Consider the following 23,630-nt stretch of genomic DNA (forward strand, 5'->3'; position numbering starts at 1 on the left):
CATTTCTCAGGTGGGGGAAATAGCATGCCAATTACTCAAAAAGCCTGAAAGGGCAATTCTGGGTGATCAATATTATATGCGCGTATATACATAAAGTGGCATAAAATACTTAACATCTAAAGAGTGATGCACCATAATCAATGCGGTCTGCATTGCATCAATGCAGTCTGCATCAGATAAACCCCGTGGAAATGGGAGAGAGTGAAATAGGCATCAGAAGCAATGTACAAAAGGAATTCGCTTAATTGTAATGGGTAAGGTGTTCCACAACCTAAGCCCAGGCATGCAAAATGCCCTCTGCTTTGTAGAATCAAAGGAAGCATCATGTGGAACCCTTAATAATGACGCTTCAGGTGCGTGTAAAAATCAGGCAGGCCTGTGGCCTTTCTACTCGAAAATGCCAGTTTTTGCAGCTGGCGCTAGCTCTGTACTACTGCCCCTTTGCCCTGGCTCATGAGAGGGAGCTGTGCTCACCTTGAACTGGGGCTGCTCTAATTCAAGCACAGATGTGCACCTATTCAACCCTCCTGTATCACAGCTACATACTGCTCACTAGTGCTCAGCATATTGTATTTCCCACTTCTGTGGTGATGTGCAGCATATATTGCTCAAGTTCCAGTGCTGGCATTGCCAGTCAAAAGGACCTCAGGGAGAGACCTCAGTCTGATACCTTGAAGAGGCACCATCAATCAGACCCAGTATAAAGTTGCTTTGTTATGTTGAAACTTAAGTGCACGACTCCCTCCTTAGCCCCTGCCTGGGCTAAACCCAACTTGCTAGGCATTAATTTACAGCTGATCAGGCAGCTTCAACAAAGCTTTCCATTTCATGCCATCTGCCACATCAATGCAAGAACAAAAGTCTAGAAATAAGGAGCAATGTATTACTGACACCAAAGAGCAATAGGCACTCAACTTTTCCGTACATTTTTTTAAAAAAATATTGAAATGTTTGATAAAATCAGTGCCTTCACTGATGAATCTATGTGGAGATGAATTTATGCAACAATCCATTTAAAACTGGCTACTGTCACACAAATAATCTGTGCAGCCAAAGAGGTTTCATGAGGGCCAAAAGGCATTTAGGGTAGGGTTGCCATACCTGGTTTTGGGGGCCAGTATGCCCATCTGGGCAGATTTTTGAATGAAATGTCTGTTTTTTTGGGGGGGGTATTATTATTGGGGGGGTTAGGGGCATGCACATACCACCAAAGGGTGGGAGAGGGCAGGCTCTCTTCAGAGTCAGCCACTCTCTGCCACCTTCATGTGCCGCATCTGTGCCGCGGAAACAGAAGTGCCACTGCAGAGTCTGGAGCGTTGCCGCCGCCCCCCCTTTTCAGTGCCCGCTCCTGGCTGTGCTGTTTCCCGGAACCCTGTTGCATGAGGCTCCAAATTGCTGGTGCCGGGGGTGACTCCGGGCCGCTGAGCCACTCAGCAATGGAGCCACCTCTCCCATTCAGGCCTTTGGCCTCCAAATGGCCAGTGGCAAGGTCGTATCCAGGATCAGGCTCGTCTCTCCATGGCCTCTCTGGTCCTGCCTGGGCCTTCCCCAGCAGCAGTGGCAGCAGCCCCCAACAGCTGCTCAAGCTGTGTTGGATGGGACCTGGCTGGTGGTTGCAGCAGCAGCAGTGGTTCCATGGCCCCTCCAATCCTGCCTGCAGCTTCCTCTTTGACGTGGCTTGAGCAGCCATTGGGGACTGCTGCCACTGCTGCTGATGGGGAAGGATTGGAGAGGCTCCCTGCCCCAACCTGACACCGGATACAGCCTTGCTGGTGGCCACTTGGAGGCTGAAGGCCTGAAAAGGAGAGGCAGAGCCCATAGTGGAGCCCGTTCAGTGGCCTGAAGTCACGCCCGGCACCAGCAAGTGGGAGCCTCCGTGTGAAGGTTAAGTCTGTCAATATGGCCACCCTAAGAGAGGGGAAGGATGGAGGGGGAGAGCAGGTGGGTGAGGAAGGGGTTAGTGGCAGGGAGGGGGCAAGCGACGGAGATGTAGGGTGATGGTAGGGTGCAGGTCTGTTTTACTCATAGAGGCTAGTGGTGCAGGGCGCCATGACACCAAGTCCTGGAGGGCACCAGGCGAGAGTCTGGGGAACACTAACGAGCACGCTGAGTGAGCGAGGGTGCGTGCAGCGCTCCCGCCGAGCGGCACACATGCCCTTGCTCGCTCGGCGCAGGCCCGCTCGCTCAGTGTGCTGCCTGCCATGGCCACCGTGGCATGAAGCAGCCAGCTGAGCCGGGAGGTGCCGCGTCCAGCCTCCGCCTGTTCCCCACCAGAGGAGCTGCCCTCCAGCTGCTGCCTGCCTCATCCAGCCCTAAAAAAAGGTTGAAAACTCTGGGGGGGGGGGTGGGCACTGGAGTGATCTTTGCACCATGGTGCCAGATGTGCTTAAGACAGCACCAGATATGCTTAAATTGGGTTTGTGCCCTTCAGAATGTGGCAACCCTAATTTAGGGTGACATGTGAGTTATTCCTGTTTCTGCTTCTGTGCAGCTCCTATTACTCATCTTTTCCATTTGTTTATTTATTAATACACCAGGTAAATAACCTGTCATGATGTTGGCTAAGTACAGCAGTCACTGAGCCCATCCTAAATGCTCCTCGGTGGGTGTAGCAGGGTCTGCATCTTCCACTCAGCAGCCCTCTCTTTTCTGTAGCATCCAAACTGATAAGCTGACTCTCTTAAGCAGGTGCCCAGCTTGAATTCCTGGATCGATTGAAACCATACAGGAGCAGTCCTTCTAAGGTCTAGAAACTGCTTTAAAAGGAAGGGGGGCAACCTAGAGCTGCTTTGGAAAAATATGCTCCATTGTGGAGCTAGCATTTCTAGTGTTTATAAAACCAAACCTTGCTGTTGGTTTCAAGTCGTGTTTACTTTTGAAGGTCATTAATTTCCCAGAGACAGACAGGTAGATTGATGAAACCAAGGTCATTTGGGAAGAACGAGTGTGCTGGGAGATTAAAAACTCGCCACTTACTCCACAGTGAAAACCTTGTTTTGTAGAATTCCTCAGCTGCCTGGGCTCTGGCCTTGGAGATTTTTGCAGGCACTTGGGTGAATGCTTCATTGTTGCTAACTTGCGTCCATCTGTAACTGTGGGGTGTCATGGGGCAGACTTCACTTAATAGTCACTTCTTGTTAAAGGCTGGAGCTGGGAGAGGGAATGCAAGCAGATGCCCAATGGTCAAATTCTCTTAAGGGTGGAAACGGTGAGGGAGGATGTAGCTCTCGCAAAACACTCCTGCAAAGCAGAGAATAGAACCCAATGTACTTTTTTTTCACACACAACCCCCCCAAAAAACACAGAGAAGCATATATTTCTTACCACAATATTTTCATTCAAATGAATGTGTCCATTTAAAATGAGAGTATTATGGTAAGAAATGAATGCATTTCTTCATTTCTTTTTAAACTGAGCCAAGGACACTCGTTTTCACATAAAAACTGTGGTGTTTTGAATCTGGGTTTATGAACCTGAACAAAATGATTGACCAAGGAGAGTAGGGGTTGGCTGTGAAGACACTTTAGTCCTGTACTAATAATTAAACAGAAATTGTTTAACACTTCCCCCCATACCACTGAGTGCATCCTTGAAAAAAGAAAGAGGCTCCAAATGCTTTCATTTTAATACTATCTAGCTTGTGGAAAGAGATTCCTGTTAGAGACACATTATCAGTCAAAATTTAAAAGCACAATCCAATACATTTTTACTTGGAAGTTAGTCCTATTGTGTTCAGTGCAACTTGGGTTGCAATCCTTGCATACTTAAACTGGAACTAGAGGAAGGAATCTTCTCTTTCAGGTGGACTGTCCCAGAAGAAAGAAGTGAATTCTTTCAAAAATGAGTCACAAGAAATAAGTCCCAGCAATATGCAAAGAGACTTCTTTCTTCTGGGACAGTCCACCTGAAAGAGAAGATTCCTTCCTCTATGCTTTCCTTGTTCAGTTCGAGACACTCTTCCTGCTGCACGCTGCATTTCTATCTTTCCATTGCTCCCCCCAATCCCCTATTCCCCCCCCCATTGCCTCCTAAGCCTCTCACCCAAGCAATGCTGGGAACTTCTCATAAAGTTCATGTCTGAGAGGCAGAGGGCTGGTTCATATACTTAACAGCTCTAGTGATTCCATATGTTACCCTACACCCCACTGTTCATATGACTGAAGGTGGAAGGATTGTACAGATCAGATATACACTTCAGATCACAGGTTGTTTCTTTTGTGGGGGAAGCAAGTCCCTTTGTTGCTTAGAGACCAAGAAAACAGGCCTGATCTGGAAATCCTTACGGAGCAATACCTTGCTATATGATGGTTTTGGCCTATTCGATGTTCTGGTGGCTTTTACATGCAGCAGGTATGGCTTGGCATATGTCCATGTCCAACCGTTCCCTTCTGGAAATAACTCATTAATGGTATGCAAGCTGAGCCATAGGTACATGTGCATAAACAAACACACACTCTTTCTTATTTGACTTTAACTGACCCATCCCTTTTACCAAACATAATTTGTTGTATTTCTCTCTCCCGCCACACTATCCAAGTAGCAGCACAACAAAGTGAGATGGATTTCCTCTGTCTCTGTTTTGTGGAGAGACTGAGACTTTTCTAGAAGGAATACTCTCAGGAATGTTTGATAATTGCCGTTGTTAGGGCCTTTTTTCAGCCGGAACTCACTGGAACTCAGTTCCGGCACCTCTCAGGTAGACGCCATTGCCATTATAAGAGAACAAGAGAGGCATTCATGGTGAGTTCCTCACCTCTTTTTCTAATAAAATAGAAATGTAAAATGGCCATTGTTATAGGCCAGAATATGTGAAGTAGGGGATGCAGCCCTGCTTCCTTCTAAAGCTTGACTGTGAGGCATGGAGTCAGGAAGAAGCTGCAGCTATCTTGAAAGCCATGGAGATCCACCTTGATGGTCAAGAGCATACTGCAAAGTGGAGTGGAAATTTTCCAGCAGAAGGTTCTAGGCTTTATATCTGATGGTTATTTTTGCAACCCAAAGATAAAGCTATCAATGGCTGGACATGATGGATAACCTTTGCCTCCATCATTGGTAGTAATGCTTCTGAATACCAGCCACTGGAAGCCACAGGAAGGGAGAGTGTTCTTGTGTTCAAATCCTGTTTGTTGGTTTCCTGCAGGCCACTTTGAGAACAGGATGTTGGACTAGACGGGCCATTGGCCTGATCCAGCAGGCTCTTCTTGTGTTCTTGTGTGTAGAAAGAAGCTCCGCTTGATTGCAAAGAATGCATGGGCGGCATCAGTGAATTTGAGACGCTCACCACCTTGTGCTCAATTAACCTAACATCCAACGTTGTGGCTCTCTGGAGAAACCATCCAACTAATCCATAATGGGTTGCTATCATGTAACTGAATCTCGATGCTGTAAGTGGACCCAAGACTATTAGTAATCAAACTGCACTCCATCCTTTCTGGCAGACACTTTAGAACCATAATTACCATCATCTCTCTCTCTTTAATACAATCATTGTGCTTCTGTCATTGCAGGATATTCTAGAAGCTAAGGAGGGACTGCTCATTTCCTAGATACTTACTGTGCAGTGCACAAATTAAGGACAGTGTCAGATGTACGTCTCAATTTCCCTACTTCTTGTGGGTTTAACAGAGACTCTTAAAGCTACTCGAGCATTAGCTTATTGTGGTTTAATAAAGTACACTATATTATATTTGGCTCAAGGGACCCATTCCACACAGATGCCAATTTCCAAAGGCAGTTTTGAAAGCACAGCCCAGTTACACAGACCTCTCTGTTAGTGGCTTAGAGGAGCGATTCAGATGCGGGTGGATCGGCAGTTTTAATAAAAATAACTCCTGCCTGGTAATTATGGCCCCACTTGCACGAGGTGCTGAAGTACCCTCAGCAAGAAATTCCACAAAGCCTTCCCAAGGGAACTGGGGGATATTAAGTATCCTGCAAATTTTCTCCACTGAGGGCAGTGATGTGAGGGGGGGGGGGGGCAAGAATCATAAAGACACTTCACTGAACAATTATAGGTTTGGGGTTTTTCTTCTTCTTGGTGGTAGCTATTTCACAGCTTCTTATCAACCACCCAATGTGGATGGCAATTCACAGTGGTTAGTGCCAGCCTCTCACTTTTTGTGGAAGATGTGGAAAGGCCATGTCAATATTAACCCACAGCCAGCCTATATAGGGGTACATTTTTGTCATGCTAGGTTCCATTCCAGGGTGGTAAAGTAATGTCCCCTCCAGCTATCACTGTAGTGCAGTTTCTGTCAGCGTTTCCATTTATAAACCTCTATTTTAAGCACTGTTGTAAATGCATACTTTGGGTTGCAATTCAGTCCGTAATATATTTGACCAGCTTTAGGTTGTTTTTTTATTATGATGTTAAACTCCTATGAACGATGGGAAAAGGCTGCCTTCCTAATTTTAGCATTTGCCAGCTATGGCCCAGATTCAGAGGGCTGACCTACTCAATGGACACGTTTCGTGGTGGTTTTTCTTGAAGAGCACCACTGTGCCCATCCTCATTCTGTGCCACATGGCAATCTGCTTTTCAGAACAAAGTGTCAGGGGAAATACAGCAGGCGAGCAGAAGCACATTCTACAATTGAAGAAGATGAAAAATGACTGGATTTTCATAAGACTTCGGCCCTCTCCAGATGTAATAATAATAATAATAATAATAATAATAATAATAATAATACTCTGCCCATCTGGCTGGGTTCCCCCAGTCACTCTGGGCAGCTTCCAAAAGAATATTAAAGACATGATAGAACATAAAACATTTAAAACTTCCCTAAACAGATGTCTTCTAAAAGTCAGATAGTTGTCTATTTCCTTGGCATGGAGGGTGTTCCACAGGTCGGGCGCCACTACCGAGAAGGCCCTCTGCCCTGTAAACTCACTTCTGGCAGTGAGGGAACTGCCAGAAGGCCCTTGGCGCTGGATCTCAGTGTCCGGGCTGAACGATGGGGGTGGAGGCACTCCTTCGGGTATACAGTTACTAAACAGGAGCAATAAACATGGAACAATAGAACTCCCTGCTCCTCTCTCTGGCATGCACTGTGCCCTACAGAAATCTGGGGACCCCAGAATAGAGTTTGGGGGTCTGCAAGGAGAGAAGAGTGGGGAAGTTCCTTGTGCATGACCCTTTGCACTGACAGAACAAGTTACTTAGTGCTGCACTGGATGCAACACTAGATTTGTAACCTATTTTTAAAAGCCTTCAAAACTTAATAACAGAAACAACATGCTTCGCAAATACTAATGTCTTTTCTTAAGCAAACTTCAAAGATAAAATACAAACTTGGGAAAATTACAGAGACAATTAGATATTCACAGTGATGAGGCATTTTATAAGACTTCATCAATTTTTCTTGTGGTTAATACCGAATTAATATAAATTTCAGTTGCATAACGGAAGTGTAGCTTGGCAAAAAAAAAAGTAATAAAAGAATGTGCTTACAGTGGTTCCAGTCCTCACTATTTTACTAGTGCTCCAAACCTGAGCACCAAATAACAAGTGAAGTGCTTCAGGAACTATTAGAGCAACGTAAGTCAAACTATTTATGGAAAGGTAGATGATTGCCAATGCTGGTGGTAGTCTTAAACCTAATAAATTTTTCCTCCAGTTGCTGTTGGCAGAAAAATAAATGACCAAATATTTGAATGAGTCGGTCTGATCAATTGAGTGGCCATCTATCATCTAGCTATAACTTTGAAGTTTATGTCTGAAAAACCGTAATCTTCATTTTTGACATCATTAATGGCTAGATGTTCTGCCAAAGGGTAATTGCTAAATAAAAAATAAAAAATAGTAGTCTAAGTCTTCGTAACCCTAATCAATGCTGTGCCAATAGGATTTTGTCATCTGCATACAGCAGAATTATTGTTCTTGGGTAAGAGGCACTTCCTCTTCATTGAACCACCAATGTAGAGCTTGACAAAAAGAGAAGCCAGAAGATGCCCTTACCAGACTATTTATTGGACCAGTAATTTAAGCACTGGAATGAATGCAATTTTGGACCTCTGTGTTACAATTTCCTACCTAGAAATAGATGCTTACCTTTGTTTGTCATCCCCAATTTCTGTCACGAGTAGTCTCAATTAATATGATGGACAGCTGCCTAAAAATTGGCAGAGAAGGCAAAAAGAAATTGCTTCCCACCTTCAGTTTTATATCTCTGGATGCTTACTCATTCAGCAGAGCATTGTCCATTTTCCCTTGACACCCCAGTTGCTTGGCATTTGCTGTCTCTGCAAATGTCAGTAAGTATTTAAATATTTTCTGAAAATGCATCTCTTTTCCTGAGCCAATTTAAACCTTAAACTCAGCCTCTAATATTTAAACTGAAACTTTTCCTGGTCAAACAGTTATATGGGATCATAAGTATTAAACATTTTCAGGTGGCTTTTCTAGGTTTTGTAGGAAACGGGTTCATTTTTAAGAAGAAGGTTTATTCAGAATATGAACACTCTTTTATTTGGCTATTTTTATGCTGTGATGCTATACCTTGGAGGGAGCTTCTTTGAACCCAATGAGCCTTACTTCTGAATAGATGTGTATATTGTGTTTTCAAACTTTTAACAGTGCAATCCCATGCATGTCTACTCAAGACGTAAGCCCCACTGGTTCCTTTTCCTCTTGTGGAAAAACATTCAGCTGTGTGGGGCTGCACCTGAAATCTTAAAAATAAAAAAATACCACTGTTTTAATGATTTTATGATGTTCATATGTTTATGAAAGTGCAGATTATAAATATTATAATCTTTATTATATATTTATAAAGTGAAATATTATAAATATTTCAATAAATAAATAAATAAATAAATAAATAAATAAATAAGCAGTCTGATCCACACTTTCAAAGGCTCTCCCTTCTAGGACAGAGAAAAGCAGACACACAAACTCTACCCCAATAGATCACCCTGCTCTCAGCCTGCCTTCCAATTGTTCTCTTCAACCATTGTGATTGCTCACCCCTTGCCCACCAAACAGCTGAAAAGAGTGCAATTTACAATAATCCCACCTGCCGCCCGACAGCAAAATTTGTAGGGACACATGAAAACATGAGTTAGAGGTTTCTCAGTGTACACACACACACCTTGGTGCTGATAGGTAGCCTATGGGTTGCACAGCCCATTTGACACTGGAGAACTTTATGCTATTTAGCTCCTCGCTGAGGTGAAGTGTTTGTGTATATCCTTGTCACACGAGTTATGCATTCATTGGCCTAATTTCTCCATGGTTCATTTTGTGTTTGAATGGAAAACATACTTGTGGGCAAAACTATTTCTAAAGTAAACACTTAATTCTGTGTTACATCTTTGAACCTGCAGGCTAACATTGTGTGGTTTCAACTTCAACCCTTTACAAGAAATTATTAATGTAATCTGTCAAAGCCACACAATATAGGTGGCTGTTCAAAAAAGAAAGAGAGAGAGAGAGAGAGAAAGAAGCCGAGGCATGAAAGTTTTGCTCGAAACATTCCTTGACAAGCTCTCTCGCTGCCCTTTTTCTTGTCTGCATAGAGGAATTCACTGAGGGTGAATTATTCCTGACATCCAGCTAGACCTTCCTCAGGTCAACCATTTTATTCCCAAGTCTGTTGAAATTAAGCACAGCACGAAGCTCAGGAGAATTTTTCAGTGTTTGATAACACCTGTGTGGAACAGAGATTCCACTGTGCAAACGTTAAAGCACACTTACTCACCAACACTGTAAGTCAAGGAAGTCGAACATTCACCCTGTGTTTGCTCTAAAAGCTTGGCCTTTCTGTGCTTTCACATCAGGTTAAGCAACAGAGTTATAAAATTCACAGTGACAAGTTCAGTGTTTTGATTGAATATCAGGCTCCCCCCCCCCCCCCCATAAAGAGAATTCTGTTACTTAAATACCATCTCAGTTTTATGTGACAGGCGTTTTCAGGAAACCATAGATAATTCAGTGGAAAGTTCCCTGTCATTCTGAGGTGCATTTTATTTATTGATTTGGTCAAAATAGGAAGACTGCTGTATAAGAAACCTGATCCTAAAGCCACAGGCAGGGTCTCTATGCTGGTATAGCGCACCCACCCTGGGATCAACATATAGGGATTCTTGTGAAATTTGACCTCTAGGAATTCTATAAGGAATTACCTGGTTCATAAATTTCATACCCAGGTGAGGATCCAAATCTTGGCTATTTACAGGATTTTACGCTCTTTCCTAAAGTTGCAACACAACTCAGGGTTTAAATTATTAAAATATGGATTGGAATGCAAATTTTGTGAAAACACACACACTTAAAGACATGTTTTAAGAGGGTTTTTTTAAAAAAAATAGCAAAATACAGATTGATGCAGAAAGAGGATTAATCAGAACTGCGGTAAAAACTTGTGAAAGTGATGTTGACATCGTGATCAAGCAAAGCACTTTCATAATGAAAACAGATAGCCTTTAATTTCATTTTGAGAGCAGTTATTATGTTTTCAATGCACTTCATGTGCTTCATCTCAGGGATGATAATACAGAAGTCACAGATGCTGGAACAGATACCCAAAAGCAGTTTAAGCCTGCAGTTCAGTATTAGTCCAACAATGTTACTCACAGCTGGGACTAGGCGGGGTGAGGAACAAATGGGGTGGAGGGTAGGAATTGAGCGGAAAAGTAGTGGGCAGGGGAGGGATTAAGCAGCTTCTCCTCCCTCCAGTCTTGTGTTCTGAATTTCTCACTTGTGGCAATGCAATGTTCGCAAGTAAGTCCCTGTGAGTTCAACTAATGTCCTTTGGAATCCTGCCATCTTCCATTCTGTGGACAGGACCAAGCCAGTATAGATGTTGATGAGTCAGGAGTCTAAACATGCTGGAAATATGGGCTTGGGAGAGCACATCACTGTTTGAGATTCTGTCCTGCCATGTGATGCCCAAAATCTTCCTGACACAGCACATGTGGAAGGTATTGAGGCATCACTCCTGGCCAGTGGCGTAGCGTGGGGGTGCAGGGGGGCCGGTCGCACCGGGCGCAACATCTGGGGGGGCGCTCGCACTCGCAGCTTTCTGCCCCTACCTGGCTCACTCAGGGTTAGGGGGCGCAAATTACTTGCCTTGCCCCGGGTGCTGACAACCCACGCTACGCCACTGCTCCTGGCAGTTGTAAGTTGCCCACAACTCACTTCCATAAAGCAGTGTGCTCAACACACAAGCCTAGTAGACTTTCATCTTGGTACTGGATGTTAGCAACACATTCTTCCATACCTTTTTGGAAAGACAAGCCATTGCTGTGGCTGCCTTGCCATGGCACTTGTCCAGCTCTGCATCAATGGAGAGATTGCTGGTTATGGTGGAACCCTGGAAAACAAAATTGTCTACTACCTCAAGTGTGTGATCACCAGTGCTGATGTGTGGCGTGTTGGTGACTTGCTGACCCAATGGTCTTTGTAAGGCTGGTGGTAAGGCCGAACTCCCTGCCAGCTTGGACAGTTGGTGAGTCTCCATAGAACTTCATTGGAGTATGTCGTCAAGACTGTGTCATCTGCAAACAGCATCTCTCGAATAAGGAATGGCAAAGTCCAATTTCCACTGCCACACCCTACTGTAGCTTCATCGATTCCTCTCTTAATAATTCCTGATCTACACAATCTGGAAATATTTAAATTGCCCAGAGACTCAGTAAACACCCCAGAGCAGAAGGAAGGAAACAATATCCTTCTGTCCTCTTTAAAAATGATCTATATATCGGGGTGGGGGGTGGGGGTGGGAATATTTGCAAGACTTTCCAAAGCTTGACCAAACACCAGAAAGTTCTGGCTCATTCCCATATTTTATTTCTTGCATATTACCAGATGTGAAATGATTAGGAACTAGACTTGTCTGGTTTACATTTGAGCCTATGATATACATAAAAAAATCTATGGTTTCAGTTGTGTTCACAGAAATGTCAGGAGTCACAGGGATAGGGTTAATGTGGTATCATGATCTCAGAAGAAGGGGAGGGAGAAACTGCTAGATTTACTCTAGGCAATTTAAAATCTTTTCAGATTTTTAAAGGGTTAGCATGGGGGTGGGATAGTACTCACTTTTAACAATAACCCCTTGACTATGTTTCTTCAAATAGTCTCAGCAATTTGCTTGAGGCTCTAAGTGATTCTGATAAGTACTGTTGTCTTTTCACATACTTGCCTTTTCACACACTGATTTCTGTTGATCTGTCTTCAGCCTGTCACTGTCAACTCCAAGGCGGCCTTCACCAATCCGATGCCCTCCAGAAGTTTTGGACTACAACTTCTGCCCACCCCAGCAAGCCCTGTCTGAACTGGCTGAGGCTGTTTGGAGCTGTAGTCCCAAACATCTAAATGATACTAGGTTGCTGAAGGCTGTCCCAAGGGAACTTGTGGGCCCTTGTGGAGAGAGAGTGAGACAGGGCGCAGAGTATAGGGCATCAGCCCCCTCAATATTTTGGGGCACGGGGCTCAGGCCCCAATATTGAGGGAGCTGACACCCCCCACCGGCCTGCCACTGGGTGAGTGCTCAGCAGCCAGGTAGGACGCACAAGGGTGAACATCACCCTATGCGTGCAGCCCAGTTACATGTGACGTCATGCACACATGATGTGCCCCCCCAATGTTGGGCGCAACTCAGTGCACCTTGAGTGGGATGAAAAGTAGAAGAAGCTTGGGTGACAGTCCTTGAGAAACAGGAACAGTTTGCCCTCCCCCCTCATAGCACCACAAAATATTTTGCTGTGATAGTCCAAAGAAGAGAGGAAAAATAGGAGTTCAATATATTAAAAGAAGCATGTCAGCTTCATTCCCTCACCCCCAAACCTCAGGGTTGTACCCAATCTGTGTATATGAATTTACAGTAAATAATTCTGCACCCTGACTAGATTGTGGCAGCGAGGGCTGCAGAGTATACTGCATACAGGAATGGCAGGTTTCCAGGTAGAAGAGGAGAAACAGATCACTGAGATATGGCTTGTACCTCTTGCCTGGGAAAAACCCAAACTAGATTCTATAGGTGATCACTGCATCAGCTGTAACAAGGTATATGAGAACTTGGCAGAAGAATACTATGGGTTTTCCTCTAGGTTCAGTGGTGCAAGCCATTACTTGTGCAACTGCAGTTCAGTTCCACTCCTCTCTCTGGCAAGACGGGCAGAGCTGGCTGCCGCCACCCTACTTGCCAGAAAACTTTCACCACGCCTTTGGAAATGTCAAAATTCTGCTGTAGAGAGGAAAAGTTTGGCGCCATGAATCCAATCTGTACAGAGATCTTAGCAAGGGATTCAGAGACGACTGTGTACTGTAGATCAGGCTGGATCCATGCCATAGTTGCTCCTGGAACTGGCTGATTCCCCAAACATGAGGTGTCAGAACATCTGTCACATCCCAACATTTTGTTTTCCTCAGTCCCAGCCCACTCAGTATGGGGGATTTCCTCCTATCACTCAGATCCAACAGCCTTGGAAAGCCAAAACACTAAACAGGTAGCCATTGTGATGAGTGACTGTCTGGATAATCTGTAACGGAATGGGTCTGGACCTGAATATTACAACTGCATCGGTATGGCCAATCCTTTAAAATGTAAAACCTAAATCTCATCCTGATTCTTGCAGCTCATTCTGATTCTTGCAGCCTGGACAGTTTTCTCTAATCCTTATCTACTTCATTATTATCTTAGATCTTTTCTAGTGCTGGTTATTAAGTTCTTCAGCCTTATTTCTATTAACATAACTATTTGTCATTCATTTGTAATTTAGCAAACTCTGCAGATTCTCATGCAATATCTTTGTTGCAAGAAGCAACCCATCTTTTATCATCACTGCGAAAATGCAAGAACTCATATAACCCCTGTTTTGGTTTTGTTTATTAAAAAATAAAAGCTCCACAGGTTGCTCCAAGGAGTATTTAAAACTCCAAATGATGTGAACCTCAAAAGATCTAAAAGAAAGCCTTCTTCTCTGTAGGCCAGCCCAGGCAATTCTGATCACTAGAGGAGGTCCTTCTGTTGGTTCAGCTACATTCAGAGGTTCAGGGAGGTGGGTAGCACATGAGAAGGCCTTCTCAGTGATAGTCCTAAGAATATGGCTCTCCCCACAGAGGCTCATCTGGCACCATCTCTTTACAGCTTCTGTCGATGGCTGATTTTGGTGCCTTCCTTTTAACATGTTGTATGGATTATAATTCAGAGCTCATCTCCTGTGTTTCTTTTTACTATTTTCATCATGTTTAATTACACACCCTGAAGGACTGTTGTTACTAATACTAATAAGAATAATTATGTAATTGGCATGTTTCAAAAACAAGCAAATTATAGAGCTGGAATGGATCCCAAATGTCATCTAGTCCAACACTAAATGTCATGAACCTGGTTCAACTCTGAAGTTGATTTTAAAGAGCTGACTTTTGCCTATGCTGGAAAAGTGGGTAGTTTCTACATGCATGTATTTGAGCTTAGAAAGTAGAGATCATAGAAGAGATCATGGATTCAGAGTTGGAAGGGACCCTGAGGATCATCTAGGCCAACCCCCTGCAGTGCAGGAATATGCAGCTGTCTCTTATGGGGATTGAACCTACAACCTTGGTGTTATCAGCACCATGCTTTAACCAACTGAGCTGTCAGAGGCCCCAAGAATAATTCCTATCCAGCCATCTTTGTGGTGCCACCGCTAGAAGCAACCATGACTGTGGTCATTGATTTTTTTTTTTACAGTGCAGGATTGATGTTTTTGAACAGAAACAGATAATTCAGATAAATTGATATACTTGTTGTTTCTGCGTAAATAGTAGGGATACAATTGTGTTGGTGCACCAGATAATCCATAGCATCAGCACCTTTCAAAATGCTGTCTGATAAGCAACAACATTTCTAGGCAGTCCTAATGTTATCCTTATTTTTGCGGATTGAACTTTCCCCTGCAACATCAGTACTTCACAGAATATCACATGTCATGTTTCTGTGGCCATAAATCCAGAATGTTCCCTTTTGTATAATTTTGATATGAGCACCATCCACGATTTTTAGATAATAAATGTTTAGTTGTGTCATTGGTTGGAGATTAATTAGATTCTGTCAAATATAAAATATTCATTGGAAAATGTTTCTTCTTGCCTAAGCATCCTTTAGTGTATTATTTAAAGGTGTATATCATGAATGGTATCATTTGGAAATAGGTCCCATTAAATCACTGGGACTTGCTTCCAAATAAAAATGCTTGGTGTTGAGGTACCTATTTGTTTGTTTCCCATGTTGTGCATAAACAACTTTCTAAATGATTCTAATAGGCAGCAAATATTATTTGGGGTGCACATACACAATGACTTAATTTATGCCATGGTGAGAGGAGTGTCTGCCACCAACCACCACTGGGGCAAATTTCAAATCCAAATAGATATTTTGAATATTTCAGCTGACATGAACAGGAAAATATTACAGTCCCACATTTCTGTCGTCATTATACCCAGTAGAAGGCTTTGGGGGGGAAAGCATGGGGGGCTGATTAAACATTTTCAACACCTCACAGTGCCTGTTAAAGAGTGGGAGAAATGACTTGAAATTGAAAAGTCTTGCATTATCTGGGAAAGTAATATTATATAATTCATCCTTTATAAAAGCCACAAGCTGCTGTGTAGAAAGAATGGGTTACAATTCTGGTAAATTCTGTGTCAAAACAGCAATCACAAGGCACTCCTTTTTCTTACAATGTGCGAAATTGGCACCAAACATTTTTCATTATTGTAACATTCCTCTAACAGGAATCCATTTGGGTAAATTCCCCTGCACTAAAGAAATGTATCTAAAAACCAACGTAACTGTTTCAGAAATCATTCTTAGCTCTGTAGCCATGCTCCTCCCGATAATTATCTCAACCACATAGCCATAACTGAATTGTTTTAAAAGCGGCAAAGTCTCCAGATAATATCTGAAGCCTAGAGCATAAATTGGCAGTATGAAGGCTGGGCTTCTCTGAGATTAAAAGGAGTCAGATGGAGATTCTGAATGAACAGAACATAGATTCTAGCCCTGTTCAGGCAATGCACATTCCTGAACAGGGAATGTAAACACCAGTAAGGGGAACAAGGGGTATGCCTGAGAGTCCCACATACAATATCACGGCATGCGCTGGTCACCACTGGCTCCACCTCTGACCTTTCTATATTGGTTACATGGGGTTCTTGATCACACGGATCAATTGATCATGCAAAGATCATGCCTTTCCACTCAGTACAGAAAAGTCAGGCTGACGTATGTGGGGCCTGGCATAAGAATGCTGGGTACAGGCCTGACATACATGTCCCACATCTAGGGATGAGGTAGGGAGTGTGATTCAGTTTGCATCTAAAAGCAAACTTACCTAATTGCACTTTCCAAAATGATACACGAACCAAAACTCAGCAATCCTTCAAAATTTGCACATTATAAATTTTGTATTACTGTTCTCCAGCCAAACAGCATGTACCAAAATGTAGAAAAATGTTGGTGTAAATGCATATATTAGTGAAAAGAACATTAAAATGCACTCTATTGGGGAATATTGCATTGCAAAAATGTGTATCTTAGGAACGCATTGCGAAAAAATGTATAACTGGAAAAATTGCATACAAAAATCTGTGTAGAAGGAGGAAATTCACAATAAGACTCTGCTGAAATATCTTCAGGATGAACCTGAGAATGGGAAAATAATAAGAAGAAAAAGAATGGGAAAATAAGAACCTGAAAGAAACCAAAATTGACACATCCACCCAACCCTACCAACACTCTTGTTCACGCTTACATTCCCTGTTCAGCCATAACAATGGAAAAGGACTGGGAATTAGTATGAATTCAAGTACAGTGGTGCCCCGCAAGACAAATGCCTCGCAAGACGAAAAACCCGCTAGACGAAAGGGTTTTCCATTTTTCGATGCGCTTCGCAAGACGAATTTCCCTATGGGCTTGCTTCGCAAGACAAAAACGTCTTGCGAGTCTTGCGATTTTTTTCGATTCCCCCCCTTTTTCTAAGCCGCTAAGCCGCTAATAGCCTTTTAGCCGCTAAGCCGCTAAGCCTTTAATAGCCGCTAAGCCGCTAATAGCGTTAATCCGCTAAGCCACTAATAGGGTTGCTTCGCAAGACGAAAAAAACGCTAGACGAAGAGACTCGCGGAACGGATTATTTTCGTCTTGCGAGGCACCACTGTACTGGATATAACTCTTCCATTGAAATAATGGAGTTTACAAGTGCTTGACTTTGGCGTGATTGCCAAAAGAATCTAAACATGTAAGACATATGAAGCTCTGTTCAGAACTTGTGCTCTGTGCTATGAAGACAGCTCTGACCGCCACATGATTTGGCCTACATCTGACCCTCAACATTCCCGAAATGTAAGTGTAGCTTTGTATCCCACGTTTTAGTGCAGATGTACCCTCCCCCTCCTCACAACATGGATTTAAATAATGCAAGCAATCTGTTTCCATTTTAGGTTGTCCAGGACCCAAGAAGAATGAGTTCTTGACAAGTGTTTTGGATGCGCTCTCCACAGACATGGTGCATGCAGTCTCTGATCCTTCCAGCAGGTGAGTTAGTTTGGCTCCAGTCCCCTGTGTGCTTTAGGAAGTAATTCTGGTTGTCACTTTCCCTCTCTCTTTACTTTTGTGGAAGACAGCTAGAGCTTAATGAGAGTTATCAAATATAATTTAAACCACAGCTCAACACTGATCTTTTAAATGAAAAAGGGATCAAGTAGAATATGAGCAGGGTGAATTCCCCCACTTCTGAGTAACTACAGCCTGCTCCCATACATTGGGGATTAAGAGGAAGGGCTTCCTTATAAAAGGGCATGACTTCTGCAGGTAGACTTGAGCCAAGTAATTTCCTTCCACCTTAGAAATTAATCACTGGTTCTTCTGAAATTTTTCCATTTAGAAAAGTAACAGGATGCAATAAATCCACAACACAGAGACTATTGAAAGGGGGTTAGACTGAGAGTGTGCAATGAGTGCTCTGAAATGATCTGATGCTGTCACATAGGTAAATCATGAAGAAGGTGTGCCCTAGGGATGGGAGAGGGATATGATTTGGTCCACGTTTTAACATGAACCTACCTAGTTTGCACTTCCTGAAACAATGCATGAGCCGTCCTTCGAAATTCACACATCTCCAAATTTTGCAATGGCGTTTGCCAACAAAGAAAGAGTTTGCAATGCATACATCATGAGAAAGCGTGCATAAAGATGCATACATTTGTGAAAATAATATACAAAAGTTCATTGCTTTAGGGGGCATTGCTTGCAAAAATAAACCAGGGAGAAATGCACACTCAAATGCTGATGGATGTTCTTGGTTCAAAACATAGCAAACATGTGGCAAACTGAACATAAGATCAGTTTTTAATTGTGCAGGCTGAATATCACCCCAAAAAAGCACCCTTAGATCAAATTACTATATTGGTTAGGATCATATAAACTCACTGTGAGATTTCCCTTTATCAGGTCACTGAATTTTGGCAACGCTGCAAACAGTAGTGGGCGGCGAATTGTCATGGGTGGGACATGTTGTTCTCCTGGCTTCTCAACACAGCAGAACACTACCACCTTCCAATAGAGTGAGGGATGAAGCTGGGGGAAGATTGGTGCATGACAGTGGAGCCACACACACTAAACCTGAGCCTTGCCCCTCTTTCTCTTAGTAAGCAGCAGCAACCCACCATGTTGGGAAGCTGAGAGAGGAACAAAGCCCCACCCGTGTCATCTCGCTGACTGCTGCTGGTTGCAAGAATGTTTAAGAGCAAGGCTTCATCTTCCAAAGGTAGCAGACCGCAGCCCCAGCCTAGCTAAAGTTAGTTTTGACTAAATCCTATTGAAAGCAGTGGGAGTTGAGTTGGTCATGATTAACCTGGGACTAAGTCATAACTAGCTTTAGCTGGACGATAGCCAGCATGCTGAAATAAAAGACACCAAGCCATTAGTCAAAGGCAGTGAAGTCATCCAATAAAGCATTTCATTTCGTTTTCTGCAGTGGGCAGTTTTACACTTCGCATGGAAAAGAAAATAGCCTCTGTTTCTCCCAGTAAAATTTATAAATTCATAAAAATATATTACATGCAATTTAGGCGCATTGGAAGTTGCTGGCTCTGTGCCAAGTGGAACACTCTTTCCTTTCTTTTAATGCAACGGGATGCCATAAGAGCCATGATATAATTTTGAGCAACACACTTTGCTCATGTTGTGACTATTACTTTTGCCGCTGGGAAAGGTATTTCAGGGTCATTTTGGTTTTTAGCCTCATGTTGTTGCAGCTCAGTCACTAGACGTTCACGTTCCTCACCTGTTTGGACTTTCATCACATCAGTAAAATGTATTTTAAAAACCTGTCCCTTTTTAGCAGTAGCAAGGTCATGATCCACCCAAAATGGAGCATTACGTCTACTTAATATTTTGTCCATTGAAACCAAATACAATATCCACAACAGTGGCTGGATTGTGCCTAGTTATTTAAATTCAGTGGTGCAATTTCGAACTGAAGAGGCAGAAATCTGAGCTAGCTGAGAAATCTGATTAAGTTCTGAACATGTTTAGTTCTGAACATGCCTCCACTGTGTAAATCAGCTGCACTGATGTATTTGGCAATTCATTTGCTTTAATAGCGCTGACTATGCAATCCTATATGTGTCTTCTCTGAGTCTCATGTAATTCAGTGGGTATATAAGCAGTCTGATTAAGGTAAAGGTAAAGGTACCCCTGCCTGTACGGGCCAGTCTTGACAGACTCTAGGGTTGTGCGCCCATCTCACTTAAGAGGCCGGGGGCCAGTGCTGTCCGGAGACACTTCCGGGTCATGTGGCCAACGTGACAAAGCTGCATCTGGCAAGCCAGCGCAGCACTCGGAAACGCCGTTTACCTTCCCAGCAGTAAGCGGTCCCTATTTATCTACTTGCACCCGGGGGTGATTTGGCAGGAGCTGGGACCAAGCAACGGGAGCGCACCCCGCCGCGGGGATTCGAACTGCCGACCTTTCGATCAGCAAGCCCTAGGCGCTGAGGCTTTTACCCACAGCGCCACCCGCGTCCTATATGTGTCAATCCTTTATGTGTCTTCTCTGAGTCTCATGTAATTCAGTGGGTATATAAGCAGTCTGATTAGTGGGACATAAAACTATCCATTTCATCTTAAATTTCATAATCATCCTACCAAATGCATACAGTGAGCCTATGCTTAGCTCTTAATCTTTCTATCTTGGTACAAGATTGCCAATTGCACTCTAGTCTTGCTTTTGCAGCTTTGAGAGCACCTCCTCTCAATAGGCTGATTGCAGCACAACGATAGGCTGAGCCAAACAGAACCAAACCCAGCAGTGTCTTCACTGGCAAAGACAATGTTTACTCAGCCGCTATGGCACACCTCAGACCCAGGCTGGCTACATCGAATGGAAAGTAGGGGAAAGAGAGGCAAGCTGATGTCTATGAGAAGTTCACAAGCAAGAAATTAAGGGTAGAAATCCTCTCTTGGTGTATTGCCTCTGTGATACTGGAAGATCAGTGGCAAGGAAGAAGTCAAGCAAAATAAGTTGTGTAGGTGGTGTTTTTATCAGACACAAATCTGAGTATTCAGGGTGCTTCACAATTGATTCCTCATCCTGTTATTTCAGTAGCACAAGCACCTCAAATATGATGAAGGAATTGGAAGGGTCCAAGAGGGGAAACTGATAGTGAAGGTTTTATGCTCGCTTAATGGCCTCTGTCTTTTGCAGGCTTTCAGAACCAGATCCTAATCACACTCTGGAGGAAAGAGTTGTCCACTGGTATTTTAAACAACTGGATAAGAATTCTAGTGGTGATATCGGCAAAAAAGAAATCAAGCCATTTAAGAGATTCCTGAGGAAAAAGTCCAAGCCCAAGAAATGTGTGAAAAAGTTTGTGGAATACTGTGACGTGAATAATGACAAATCCTTAACGGTTCCAGAACTAATGGGATGCCTGGGGGTTATGAAAGAAGATAACAAGGCAGACACAAAGAAACGTCATAGTAAGAAGATCTCTTAACTAGCTCTTTTATCACAGCTTTATGAGAAAGATATTGCATCTGGAGTTTCATAAGTTACTTGTGGCTTATATGGAGAACTGGTTTTTACAAAAGCAGAGGTGACCTGCAACAAACTGTTGCAGCGTGGAGAGCTGCTTGTTCAGACCCACACCGTTTCCTCCATTTCCCCACTCCACCCCACTGACTTGGGTCAGTATTCCATTGCCACTGAGCATGCTCAGTTCCCAATGGACTATTTGGGGTAGGAGGTGTTCCACAGCCATTACAATTTTTGTTTTTTAACCCTCTCTGAAGATTTTTTTCTACTTCTGCAAAGCTCAGGATTCACCCTGGCCTGCTAATATCTTCTTGTGTGGGGGTGTCATTATTTTGGCTATATAAAAAACAACACTCACAGCCAGAACATCACAAATAGAGGAAATAATAAAGCCAGATGCCACAACTGGGTTATGGAGTCCAGTAAAAATCTGAAAGCTGCTGCTATCTTGTTTCAGATTTTGTGGTCTCTGGAGATTAGGCAGGGGGAGAACCCACCCATAAAGGTAAAGGTACCCCTGCCCATACGGGCCAGTCTTGACAGACTCTAGGGTTGTGCGCCCATCTCACTTAAGAGGCCGGGGGCCAGCGCTGTCCGGAGACACTTCCGGGTCACGTGGCCAGCGTGACAAAGCTGCTCTGGCGAGCCAGCACAGCACACGGAACACCGTTTACCTTCCCGCTATAAAGCGGTACCTATTTATCTACTTGCACTTAGGAGTGCTTTCAAACTGCTAGGTGGGCAGGAGCTGGGACCGAATGGCAGGAGCTCACCCCGCTGCGGGGATTCGACCACTGACCATGCAATCGGCAAGTCCTAGGCACTGAGGTTTTACCCACAGCGCCACCCGCATCCCCAAACCCACCCATACACACACACATATTTAATTGTAAAGCAATGTCCTCATTTATTACATAGAAGTTTCAAAGATTTGTTTAAGGTCTTGCACAGAAACTATTTTTATGGTCAACTAACATACCATGTTTTCTTCCTTGACAGCTCCAAAAAATAATGGTGAAAGTACTCCTTCCAACAGGCAGGTAAGTGTGGAGAAGACACTTTTCCATTCTCCCAATAACTGTTTTAAGCCTTATCTAGTCTGCATGTCTTGGCAGTCACATTCAGGACTAGCCGAAAATATTTCACTGCCTTTGTTAGATTTCCCCACCCCAAGTCAAGGTACTGTATGCTTGTGAAACGAGGATGACTTATAAACGCCATCTCCAACTCCTCAAAAGATTCCACCAACAGTGTCTCTGAAAATTTTTACACATCACTTGGGAAGACAGGCAAACTAATGCCAGTGTACTGGAAGAAGCAAAGATTACCAGCGTCAAAGCAATGATTCTTCAACATCAACTTCGTTGGACTGGTCATGTTGTGTGGATGCCTGATTATCGTCCTCCAAAGCAATTACTCTACTTAAAAATGGTAAGCGTAATGCTGATGGTCAACAAAAGAGGTTTAAAGACTCTCTCAAGGCAAATCTAAAGAAATGTAGTATAAACACCGACAACTGGGAAACACTGGCCTGCGAGCGCTTCAGTTGGAGAACAGCCTTGACCAAAGGTGCCATGGGCTTTGAAGATGCTCGAACTCAGGACAAAAGGGAGAAATGTGCTAAGAGGAAGGCATGCTTGGCAAACCTTCACCGTGATCACCTCCGCCTGGAAGCCCATGTCCCCACTGTGGAAGGACATGTAGTTCCAGAACTGGCCTCCACAGTCACTTACGGACTCACTTTTAGAACCGTGTTTATGGAAGACAATCTTACTCAACTATGAGTGATCGCCAAAGAAGAAGAAGAAGAAGAAGAAGGCATAGTACTCAAGGCTGTCAAGTTAATACCACAAGCAGCACTCCCCTACCCTGGAAGTAAAAATACAAGAAAAAAATAAATAAATAACCATCTTATGTCCTTTCATGACATCCAGAAACATCTTACAGAAAAGCCACCTCTCAAAAGGATTTTTTTTTTAATTTAAAAATAGTCATATGATGTCAGCCTTCCTTGGTGTACATAGTCATACGATGTCAGTCATTTGCTTGATGCTACATTGACACGTCCAAAAGCCAGCAATTAATTTAGTGTAGGCTTTCACACCTTTGGTAGAACCTCACAGCTAAGAAAATGTTCTTATTTCTCCTCTGCTGAAGAAAGGGACCAGAGGCTTAACTCCCCTCACATCCCTTACGTTTGAAACAAGGCAGTCTGAAAACAATTACTGTGGTAGAAGTCCAAACCATTCAAAAGTTTATTTCAAGTATATAATAGCTGTTGCTGCCCCATGTGCTGCACACAGCTCTCAACGCATAATATATACCCCCCTCTCTCTCTCTCTCTCTCTCTCTCTCTCTCTCCTGCTTTCCTGTAATCTGATAACAACATGTAACTTATATAGTGAAACAGTTCTGTCATTTCTGGGTTTCTGCTCCCTCCTCCCCCTTTATTTGATTTGATTTCTTTAAATATTTTTGCTGACTCAGTCTCAATTATTTTAAAAGCTGGTGCTGTGAAATGATAGCCTTGAAATGGTCCTCGTTGTGCAAACCATCTGTTGGCAGTTAACTGGCAGTTAATAGTGAGGCTATGAAGGTACCTCACAGATGCCA

General features: G+C 43.3%; 1 protein-coding gene across 2 annotated transcripts in view; it reads left to right on the forward strand.

Annotated features, from left to right (window-relative positions):
• SMOC2 (SPARC related modular calcium binding 2) overlaps positions 1 to 23,630 on the forward strand; it is a 134,441-nt gene that overhangs the window by 106,850 nt on the left and 3,961 nt on the right. For both annotated transcript variants that reach the window (XM_083732626.1, XM_083732627.1), the window contains 3 exons: positions 17,423 to 17,516; positions 20,688 to 20,962; positions 22,017 to 22,057. In XM_083732626.1, the coding sequence (XP_083588752.1) occupies positions 17,423 to 17,516; positions 20,688 to 20,962; positions 22,017 to 22,057 (410 nt within the window). The remainder of the gene's footprint in view (positions 1 to 17,422; positions 17,517 to 20,687; positions 20,963 to 22,016; positions 22,058 to 23,630) is intronic.

The sequence above is a fragment of the Podarcis gaigeae genome (genome assembly GCF_964106915.1).
Source record: "Podarcis gaigeae genome assembly, chromosome: 3".
Classification (NCBI taxonomy): domain Eukaryota; kingdom Metazoa; phylum Chordata; class Lepidosauria; order Squamata; family Lacertidae; genus Podarcis; species Podarcis gaigeae.